The sequence below is a fragment of the Microtus ochrogaster genome, chromosome 8 (assembly GCF_000317375.1).
Source record: "Microtus ochrogaster isolate Prairie Vole_2 chromosome 8, MicOch1.0, whole genome shotgun sequence".
In the NCBI taxonomy this organism is placed as follows: domain Eukaryota; kingdom Metazoa; phylum Chordata; class Mammalia; order Rodentia; family Cricetidae; genus Microtus; species Microtus ochrogaster.
Window position 1 is genome coordinate 1,123,755 of NC_022015.1, and position 11,093 is coordinate 1,134,847.

Consider the following 11,093-nt stretch of genomic DNA (forward strand, 5'->3'; position numbering starts at 1 on the left):
TGTGCTAGGCATTTGAACAAGTCCTCTCTCTCACCTACTGAGCCATCTGCCCAGTCTCTCCAGTGGTATTTAAAACAGAGGTCAACTAAGAAAGCAGGAAGATAGAGGAAGGAGACAGGACTGAGCCCTGGGCCCCTGACACTAGGTACTAGGAAGCTGGGGAGGAACCAGTACTGAAAACAGAAAGGGAGCTGCCATCCAGGTAAATGGATCAGAAGTCCGCAGCCCCCATAAACAGCGTGCTTGCAGCGGGAGGGCAGTCTGCAGTAGCGTAGAGCAAGCCCGCATGCGCAGTGAGAGGTAACGACAGGGCAGTCCTTAGGAATCCTGGGAAAGCTTCCCCAGGGTGAGGTCGGGGAAAGAACCCAGACTGAGGGGAAGATGGAAGGCAAGGAAGATGGTACAGTCCTTTCAAAAAGTCTGTTCCTTGGCACAAAGAGGAAAGGACAAGCAAGAAGTCAGTGGAGGGTGGGATGGTTCCTGGGAGGATGTTATATGAGGCCAGCAGTGATCTCACGGAGAAAGAGGACTCGGGGGAGGAGGTGGCGCACAACAGCAGAACCACGCGCGTAAGGAACGGAGGGTGTAGGCTCCGTACTGGCCTGGAGGAGCAGGCCTCAGGCACAACAGCTGGGGCACGTGTGTAGGGCATGGCAGGAGGGCTCGACAGGGAGATGGAAATCTTCCTGCCTGCACAGACGTCTGTGGACACCTGTCCCAGCTAATCTCAACTCTCAGCTAGACAGAGTGTGGCATCACCTAGAGATGCACCTTTGACTATATCTGTTGAGATGTTTAACCAAAGGGAAGGCCTATTTTAACTATGGGTGGCACCATCTTCTGCACCGGGGTCCCAGAATAAACAGAAGAAAGTGAGCTGAGTATCGGTGTTTACCTCTTCCTGCTCTGTAGATACGACCTCTGCCTGAAAACTCAGCTGGTCCTGGTCCGGGGCACCATTTCCTCTCCTAGGCTCTGGCTTTGCTCTTTTAGTAAGTGGCATCTCTTCCCCCTGCTGTTAATGCTCCAGACCACAGCTGTCCCCCCACTCATCTGCTCTCGACCCCATCACTCAGCTGTGTCCTCCTCCACTGCCTCTCACCCATCCTGGTCCCCATCTCCGCAGCACCCATACCCCTTAGCTCATCACCATCTTTTATATAGATTACAAGAAATTTCCCCTAGTTCTCCTTTTCACTATACCCCTAAATTCATCTTTATCCTTTTAATTTATTATCTATCTGTGTGTGCCTCTCTCTGTGTGTTTGTGAGTGTGCACGCTCTTATGTGCAAGTGCATTCAGAGGCCTGAAGACGGCTGTGATAACCTGGAGCTGGAATTACAGGAGATTGTGAGCTGCCCAATGTGAGTGCCAGGAACTGAACTCCTGTCTCCTGGAAGAGCAGCAAATATTCATACCAGCTAGGCCATCTCTGTCTCTAATGGATCCCTCTCTGCCTCACTCCCTTTGACTCCATATTGAGCGTTGAGTCTCCTCGGCATCTGAGTTTCAAGCTTCCTCAAGAGCTTTTTTTTTCTGCTTCTACAAATCTCGTCTTGTCCAGTGACCACACTCATTCAGCCATTCGACCAACCAGCTGGTTTTAGCTCAGCACCCACTGCATGTGGAGCAGGGATGGAAGGGGTAAGGGACATATGAGGAGTGAGTGGCAGGATCAGAGCTGCATCAGAAATGGCTGAGCTTCCCTCAGCACTTTCTCTTGGTGGATCCTGATTCACTCTCTTAACAAATGCCGTCCCTCCTCCTAATGTGCCTCTAACCTGCTGTGTTCTCCCTCCATCAGTAGTACCTCAGTGACATCAGCACCTCTTGTGTGATACACTGAAACTCCCCAGCCAGCCTTTCTGCCCACAGTCCCACCTCTTCCCATGCAGGCAGAAAGATTTTTCTCAAATACACATATCACTCAGACACGTCTTGGTTAAATCTCAGTTCACACAAACCTAGACATATCTGGGAAGAGGGAACATCAGCTGGAAAAATGCCCCTATCGGATTGGCTGGTAAGTCTGGCATCTTCTTAATTAGTGATTGATATGGACGAGCCCAACCCGCTATGGATGGTGCCATACCTGGGTAGGTGACCCAAGGGATATGAAAAAGCAAACTGAGGGTAGGGGAGATGACTCAGACATTAAAGGTTAGCTCAATAACCAAAGAAAGAAAAACACCAAGAAAGCAAACAGAGCAAGCCATGAAGAGCAAGCCAATACGCTATATCCCTCTGTGGTCTCTTCAGTTCCTGCCTCCCGGTTCTGCTTTGAGTTCTTGCCCTGACTTCTCTTCAATGATGCCCCAGTGTGATTGGGACACATAAGCAGAAAGAAGCCCTTTCCTCCCCAGGTTGCTTTTGGTGATGGTATTTATCACAGCACTAGAAACCTTAGCTAAGACCAACACCATGGTGTGGAAAGGTGAAAATGAAGCTCCTTAGCAGAATGTTTCAGGTCTTCTGTGATTGGTCATGCCTCCCCTGAGCCTAAGTACCCTACCTGGATCTCCAGGCTCCTAAGGCTGATGTGCAGACCTAGCTATGTGCACAACCTCTCTCTTGTGATTCTCCAGGCTGTGCCACTGTCTGAATGCTCCCCCACCCACCATCAACAGCACCTCCCCCAGACTGAGCTTAGGCATCCTCTTGGGGAATACATCTCTGTCTGACCCTGCACTGGAAAGACTGTGTGCCGCTCACAAGACGGCTTCTTATTTATCTAGAGCTCCTTTCTATTCTCCATAGCGTGGACACTTAACTTTCTGAGTACAGTATGAGGGATGGCCCAGGGCTCAGCCCTGTTCAGGAGGATACTCAGACTGGAGAGTCAGAAGCATAGGCTCTTAATTCAGACTTGGATTTAGTCTTGCCTCTGACATTCACTTGCTGGTTGAAATTAGCAGGGGAAAGCTTGGTTTCTATGCCTTCTACTCATCTATAAAAGGACGTAACATGAACTTGGAGGGATTAAATGCAAAAATATATAGAGAGCACTTAACATAATACAGAACATATCGTAAGTATTTGATAAATGTCAACAGTTTACTAAATTCTGTTCTTGTTTTTATTGAGACAAAGTCTCTCTCTATAGAACTCACTGGCCTCAAACTTTTTAATCTTCCTGCCTCAGCCTCCTGAATTCTGAGGTTAAAATCATGTACCACCATGTCTAGCTTATTTCTTTTTTTAAATATTTATTTATTATTCATTCATTTATTCTGTATGGGTATTTTAACTACATGTGTGTCTGTAAACCATGTATATGCCTGGTGGCCTTAGATGCCCTGGGACTGGGGTTTTAGACAGTCATGAGCTACTCTGTGGGTGTTGGAATCAAATCCAGGTCCTCTGGAAGATCAGGCAGTGCTTGTAACTACTAAGCCACCTCTCCAGCCCCTCAAGATCCATCCCAGGGCCTCGCACTTGCTCAGCAAGAGACTCTACTATGAGCTACAGCTTCAACCCAGGAAGCTGTAGTTTGTAAAATAGGATTGCTTTCTTATTTATTTATTTATTTATTTGTATTTATTTCTATGTGTACGTGTTCGTGCGTGTATATGTATGTTATTGTATGGAGCATATGGGTGTATGTATGTATCTGTCAATTGCTCTATACCGTATTTTTTGAGAAGGGATTTCCCACTGAGACTGGGAGCTTACTAATTAAGTTAGGCTGGCTGATTGTGAGCTCCAGTGACTCTCCTGATTCTGCTTACCCAGAACAGAGATTACGCGCACGCCTAGCTTTTTATATGGGTGCATGGGACGCAAACACAGATCCTCATTCTTGCACACTTTACTAAGTCATGTCTCCAGTCCCAGAATTGCTTTTCTTTTCTGACATCTTGCTAAAATTGATCACAGATGGTCTAAAGGTTACTTGAAGAACAGGCTGTCCTCAGTGCCAAATTCATAAATTCACAAATTCATTACAATGCCGGATGTACAAATGACAATAAGAAAGTTTTTCTATTTGACCAAAAGTGAATCTTTTCTTTGTCGCAACTTGTGACTTTAAAATTTATTTAAAAAAACTGTAATTATTTATGTGTGTGCATGCACATGCCACAGCATGTGTGGAACACAGAGGACAACCTGTGGGAGCTGGTGCTAGCCTTCCACCGTGTGGAACCTGGGGACGGAACTCAGCTCAGCATTTCCAGTGGCAAATACCTCTACCCACTGTGGAGGTTGGACTAGGAATGGCCCCTACTAGACTCATGGGTTTGAATGCTTGATCAAAGGAAGTAACACTATTAGAAGGTGTGGCCTGGCCTTGTTGGAGGCAGTGTGTCACCGTGTAGGAGGGCTTTGAGGTCTCATATGCTCAAGCTACACCCAGTGTAAGACCCACTTTCCTTCTTGTTGCCTGCAGATCCAGATGTAGAACTCTCGGCTCCTTCTCCAGCACCACATCTGTCTGCATGCTGCCATGAAGATAATGGACTAAACCTCTGAACTGTAAGCTGCCACCTCAATTAAATGTTTTCCTTTATAAGAGTTGCCGTGCTCATGGAGTCTCTTCACAGCAATAGAAACCCGAAGATATCCATGGGACCATCTTGTCAGCCCTAAGCTCTATTTTACTTTTTATTTACTGTTTTGTTTTGAGATAGGGTCTCAGTATGTAGCCCTGGATATTCTAGAACTACCTGTGTAGACCAGGTTGGCCTCCACTCACAGAGAACAACCTGCCTCTGCCTCCTGAGTACTGGGATTAAAGCTGTGCACCGCCATGCCTGACTAATTTTTTAAATGATCTGGGGAAAACAATTTAATGTAACTAGACAAAACCTATAAATGTTCTTAGAAGAAGAAATACAATTAATTTAAGACAATGTATTTGTGTATTCTTACTGATCAAAAGAGTTAGTGATTTTATTATTATTTTCGCTTATTGTGCTTGCAAAGATTAAAAGGACGGATGATAAATAGTTCACAAAAGTGAGGATGTGGGCACTGAACATTCTCATGTGGTGCTAGAAGCAGTGTGCCTTGAGGGGGATTTGGGAGTGTGAGCTGGCAGTATCTGCCAGTGTTGACATATGTAGTTACACTTCCAAAACTCTAAGGTTTGAGAATATTGGTGTTTGCACAAAGAAGGCTGGCTATCCACAGTAGCTCTGCTTGTAAAAGGAAAATTAGGAATCGTGTCAACGTTGACCTATGAGCCAGGCTAACAGATACTGCTCTCTTAGACACAGACTGGGACTGGAGAGTCTGTGAGCTCCCAGGCTGAGCCTGGGAACTATGGGTAGGAAAACCCACTGACTTCTGTCCTAGGATGAACTGGGCCTCTGCTATTGCCCTGAGGTCATTCCGTCAGCTCCCAGCCCTCACCATCCTGTGCTTCCTTCTGATACCTGTAGGGGATTTTGTTTTACTTCTTATTCTTTTGTCTGGAATGCTTTTCTTCCAAGCATCCCCAAGTTTTCTTTCTCTTTCCTTTGTGTGTCTGCGCCATTGTGCTTTGCACTGGGGCCTTCCCTGAGCACATCTACACCCTGGGGAACACAATCCCTCCCTGCTCTTCACCATGCCTGGGGTCTTTCTGTTTCCCTTCCCAAGTGACCTGTTCTCCATATCCTTGCCATTGTTTGACCATAATCTGTGTCCTTGTTTATGGGGTAGCCCACCTGCATCTTTCTCCAAAAATTGTAAGCTTCAAGGGCTGAGGATTTTGCTAGTCTGTCTCCCTCAGAGGAGTCTCAGCATCCACAGTGGTACCTAGTACACTTAATAGGTAGCTATCAATGAATAAAAGAACGGTTCATTTTTATGAATGCATAAAAACATATAGCCAATTTTCGCAGTGCTGGGAAGCAGGACTGGGGAGATGTGGGAAGAATGCTCCCTGCTATTCATTGCTGTACCATTTGAGGTACACAAGCATGGTGGCTTCCATTCCCCTGTCAGGCCATCTGAGACACCTTGCTGGGCCCTGCTATAGTCTGGGTATGATTTAAAGGACACATGTGTTGAAATGTAATATTAATTAAGTATTAAGGTTAAAAAAAAGCTAAGTTAAGATCTTTAGAGGTGGGCTTTGGGGAGCAATGATTAGAATTATATAATTATATATTATTAGCCCATGTGATTGAGCACTGCTAGCTAAACAAGAATGGGGAGAATAATGTCAGCTACAGGAGGCTGAGACCAGAGGATCAGTTACATTCATACGTTCAAGGAGCCAGGACTACACAAGATACAAAAAACAAAACAAAACAAAACAGGAAAGAAAGGGAAAACTCAAGAGCTACATGTGTGCCCAGATCTCCTGCCATCTGAGGCCTGGGCTCCTGAGACCACAGCCGGAAGAAGCCATCATCAGACGTGGGCTTTCATGTCTGATACGCTGAATCATAAGCCAAAATCAACCCTTTTCTTTGTAAAGATAACCAACCTCCAGTGTTTCGTTATAGTAACAAGAACAATAATAAACAGAAGCTGAAAATACTTTCTAAAAAGAACCAAGGACATTCCTAGACTTGTCTCCATTGCATGTGCCAACAAGAGTTCAGACATAGCAATAAGCCTGGCAAATTTAAGGGGTCTCTCCTTCTACCACGTGGATCCCAGAGATCAGACACAGGTCTTCGCTACAAGTGCCTTCACCTGCTGAGCTGTCTCAGTCTCCCAAATCCTTTCTAGTTAGTATACCTGACCCTTCTCTGTACCCGGATCCTCCCTTTCAGACCACTTCTGTGCTGTGTTTCTGCCACAGGAAAGTCTTCAACATTGTTGCCTGTCTTGGTCCCATGTTGGGTACAGGATTCATTTTCAGTGTTAGAGGAAGCTTTTGAGGAAACACACTTCCTCTTTAAGAAACAAACCCATGCTAGGTGGTATTAGTTCATACCTTTAATCCCAGCACTCAGGAGATAGAGGCAGATAGATCTCTGAGTTCAAGGCAAGCCTGGTCTACAGAGCGAGTTCCAAGACAATCAGGGCTACACAGAGAAGCCCCGTCTCAAAAAACTGAAGAAAGAAAAGGAAAGAAAGAAAGAAAGGAAGGAAGGAAGGAAGGAAGGAAGGAAGGAAGGAAGGAAGGAAGGAAGGAAGGAAGGAAGGAAGCCAAATTTAGCTGATAGGCATGCCAGGGACACATTTGTATACCATAACAACTTAACTCTATTTGGTGCCCCCCCTGTAGGCTTGTGGCCCAGAGGCCTGAGTCAGTAAGGCCTGATCCTCTTCTTGGGTCTTTGCTCCCCTAAAGCACACCCAGTTGTAGTACTGCAAACAAGATCCCTGAGGGGCCACAGGCCGTGACTCTAGTCTTCCTGAATTCTCAACTGCCCATAGTCTTCCTGACAAAGCCACAATCCTTACTTACCCCAACAGGCCTGGAGGGCGGGGGGTGCTCCACAGTCCTTACTTACCCCAACAGGCCTGGAAGGGGGGGGGCTGCTACTCAGCTTCCAGAGACCAGAAAGAGGACCTGCCTGCCTGCTTGCCCAAGAGTTTGCCTCTCACCCTGGAAAGCAAAGCAGGGCCACAGCAGCCAGCTCTTGTCACCAATTCGGTATGGAGACTGGAACGCTGAAGAGTCCAAGTGAGGAAGCAGCCAGCTGCGTTTATTTCCCTCTTTTCTTTTTAAGAAAATCAGCTGGAATAAGAGTCAAGACGATCTGGGAACTGGCCCCTTGGGGGCAGTTACATTTGGTGTTCTCTAAGCTTTGGTGAAGCAGCAGATTGGAACTGTGGCTCTGGCTGAGAGCTCTCCAGAATGAAGCTAGTCAGCCATACGCATGCAGAAACACCAGCGTCCTACCCTTTACCCATGCACCATTCCTCGGGCCCAAGCATCTCCTGATCCTTCAGAACAGACGTCTGCTTCTGGGGGGATCTCCTTACTGAACTTCACCTCACACAGGGAGTGAAAACGAGCTTTGGAACTAGACTACAAATTCAATCTTTAAAAAGAAAAGCTATTTTCATTTGGGGGCGTGCACAGGGTATGTGTGGGGTGTATATGTGCAAGTGTACGTGCACACGCATGTGCATACATGTTAGCGGCCAGAAGACAACCTAGAGTGTTGTTCCTCAGATAATACCCCGACTTTCCTTTCGAGACAGGGTCTCTCAGTAGGACCTGGGGCTCCCCGGTTAGGCCAGGCTGCCCAGCCTTTAAGCTCCAGTGATTGTCTGCTCTGCCTCTCCAGCACTGAGAATACAAGAAAGAACCATCAAGCCTGGCTTTTTACGTGAGTTCCGGGGATCAAATCCAGGTCCTGTGCTTGCATGGCAACTGTTTCCTGGCCCGAAGTATTTCCCACCAATGAGACTTTCAGCAAGAGAACATAGAGCTCAGCGTTCATTCTGTTACCTGTAGGAGATGCTGGTCCCTGCCCGGTAAGACTATCACTCCATCAACGGAGCAGGGGCAAGGTTGTGTTCCTAGCAGATCAGAACCAAGTCAATCATACTTATAAAGGGAGCCCCCAACTTCCCTCCGCAAGGCTTCTCAGGCAGTCTCTCTAGTAACTGCACAGAACAAATCTCACATCTGACCACCCTGGAGTCTCTTGCTGGATCTAGAAACTGGTATTTGTTCTGAAACACACAAACACACACCAACAACACACCATGCATGGAAGTGAGACTGCTTTGAGCCCCAGCCCGAAGCCCGGGTGTCTGCAAGGCACTTGCGTGACATCTGGCTTTGCTTTTGCACAAAACTGTGGACAGAAATGAGTTCACTCCTTATCACCAGGGGCCAATCCAAAAAGCAGTAACTACAGAGACCGCGACAAGAGAGTGGTCTAGAGGCGCACACTAGCCGGGCAGTGTTGACAAGCCTGCATTTGCTTTTCTGTCCTTTTCCATAAGCACCGCCTACCACGAGCCAGCAAACATGCCAAGTAGGAGGGAAAGACAGTTATGTCCCACCTCGGCTCCTGGGGAGCTCCAGGGCTGGTGAAAACACAGCAGCTTAGCAGATGAGAAAAAGCATCCCTGGTGTCTCAGGAGTGAGCCGAGAGAAGGAAGGTGGCCCAGATCTCTCACTGGCTCCCTTGCTCACAGGCCTAGCACTCCCGACAGGCCTGTCAGTCATCACCTTGGGCTACTCACCACACTGGTTTTCCTCTTGACTCTGCCCCACTCCACAGGTCTCCTCCCGCTGTTCGGACGCTCGGAGGGACTTTTTAGCCACGTTGAGGTCCATGCCCGAGAGCTGCAGGTGAAACTGCTCCCTGTGGGCAGCCTTCTTGAGCGTGCGGATGGCTTTCCGTAGTCGCTTCTCCGTCTGCTTTACCAGGCAGCTCAGATTGCAGGAGACTGTGGAAACGGGGACAGGTCCTCAGGTGCAGTGAGGATGTCCAGGCTAGACCCCACCGACATCCCAAGTCCCCTGGAGCTGCAAACCTAGCAAGCTGGGCAGCATTCAATTCAAACACGAAATTCTGAGAGCCAAATGGTAGCTTTGGGTTTTATGAAGTGGAGGGGAAATCCTCTCCATCAGGTTCTAGACCAAGTTAGTGTAATTTGTGAGGGTGAAATCAAACAGGAGATACTTGAGGGTTTAGTTTCTGCCCCCCAGGAACGATGGTATGGAAGGCAAAGAGAGAAGAAACGAGTCCCGAGAAGCCTGGCACTGCAGATGGCTTTCAGACCAACCTGTCACCTCCTTTTTGTAAGTTTCCCGTTCAAGCTCAACCGTGATAAACATTTCCTTAGGGGCACTCGGTCGGCCAAGGGCTCCTGGGACTTGCTTGCCAGAGCTGCATGTAAGGTTTGCGTACTGGAAACTCTCTCTTACTGAGCTGTGCCTCTCTGTATGAAGAAACAAAACGATCGGAAGCCAAGTCCTGGCAGACCACTGAGCTGAGCATTCGCTGGGGCTCAGTAAACATTTCATCACAACCCTCTGGGGACCGCGTGATTCACTCCACATGCCGAGCCATTGCCAGCCCCTAGCCTGGAGCCCAGAGACATTTTCATTACTCTGTAACGTTATAGTCTAGTTCTGGAACAGTCTTTCCACAGGTACAGGCTGGGTGTCTCCCACTGGCCAGCCACATATGCGGAGAACAAGAACCAGGGGGCAGCGATTGTTCTGTATTTTTTATGATGGTTGGCGAAGGTACTGGTTGTTCTCAAAGCTGGACTGGGATGGCCTGATGCTGAAGCTTCAGACAGGAAATGAAATGAAACCAACCCCTCCTTCCTGTCTTGGTGCAACTCCATTCCAAAGGGAGAGACAGAACAGACATCAACAGTGATGTCTCATTTTAAACAACGACAAAGCAAATGGCACCAAGATTCAGCAGAACCAAATAGTCTCCACACAGGGTGAGGTAGAAGGCTGGCTCTAAGACAGACTTTGCAGCCGGGGTGGTGGTGGCCCATGCCATTAATATCAGCACTTGAGAGGCAGAGGCAGACGGGTCTCTAGAGTTTGAGGCCAGCCTTGTCTACAGAGTGAGTTCTAGCACATTCAGGGCTACACAGAAAAACCCCGCCTACAGAAAAAGGAGGTGGACTTTGCACGTCCCTATTTTTGATTTTTCTATTTTCATGGTGTCCCCTCTGCCCAGTGCTTCTGATGAATCTGTTGATTCAAAAGACAAAATTGAACCAAACCAAACTACAAAGCAGGACCACATATACACAAAACCTTCTTGCATCTCTTCTAAAACTGATTTCATTGAACTAAAGGTTACCTGTGCTATAGTCTTTAATGACAAAGCAATAGACCATTGTGGCCAGAGGAAGACACAAATTCATTTTCTACCTATATTTTTCCCCAAACTTATATTTTATAGTTTTAAAAAGTATTTTTATTTTTATGTGTGTGTGTGTGTGCCACATGTGTGCAGGTGCCTAAGGAGGCCAGAAGAGGGCATCAGATGTCTTGAGCTCAAGTTACAGGCAGTTTTGAGTTGGGTGCTGGAAACTGAACCTGGGCCCTCTAGAAGAGCAGCCAGAGTGCTCTGAGTCTGAGCCATCTCTTCAGTCCTGTTCTACATGTTTAAAGAGCTAACCTCAAAGCTTAATGGATGTTAAATCTGAACTTGTTTTCCTTTCAGTTTTCATGTGTGCATGCGTGTGTGTGCGTGCATGCGTGTGTGTGTGT

At 47.3% G+C, this 11,093-nt stretch overlaps 1 protein-coding gene across 1 annotated transcript in view; it reads right to left on the bottom strand.

Moving 5' to 3' along the window:
- The window catches only part of Scube2 (signal peptide, CUB domain and EGF like domain containing 2), a 72,509-nt gene that overhangs the window by 21,641 nt on the left and 39,775 nt on the right, over positions 1-11,093 (bottom strand). The window contains exons 15-16 of the mRNA XM_005350984.3: positions 9,635-9,790; positions 9,089-9,295 (exon numbers count right to left, since the gene is read on the bottom strand). Coding sequence (XP_005351041.1) covers positions 9,089-9,295; positions 9,635-9,790 — 363 coding nt within the window. The remainder of the gene's footprint in view (positions 1-9,088; positions 9,296-9,634; positions 9,791-11,093) is intronic.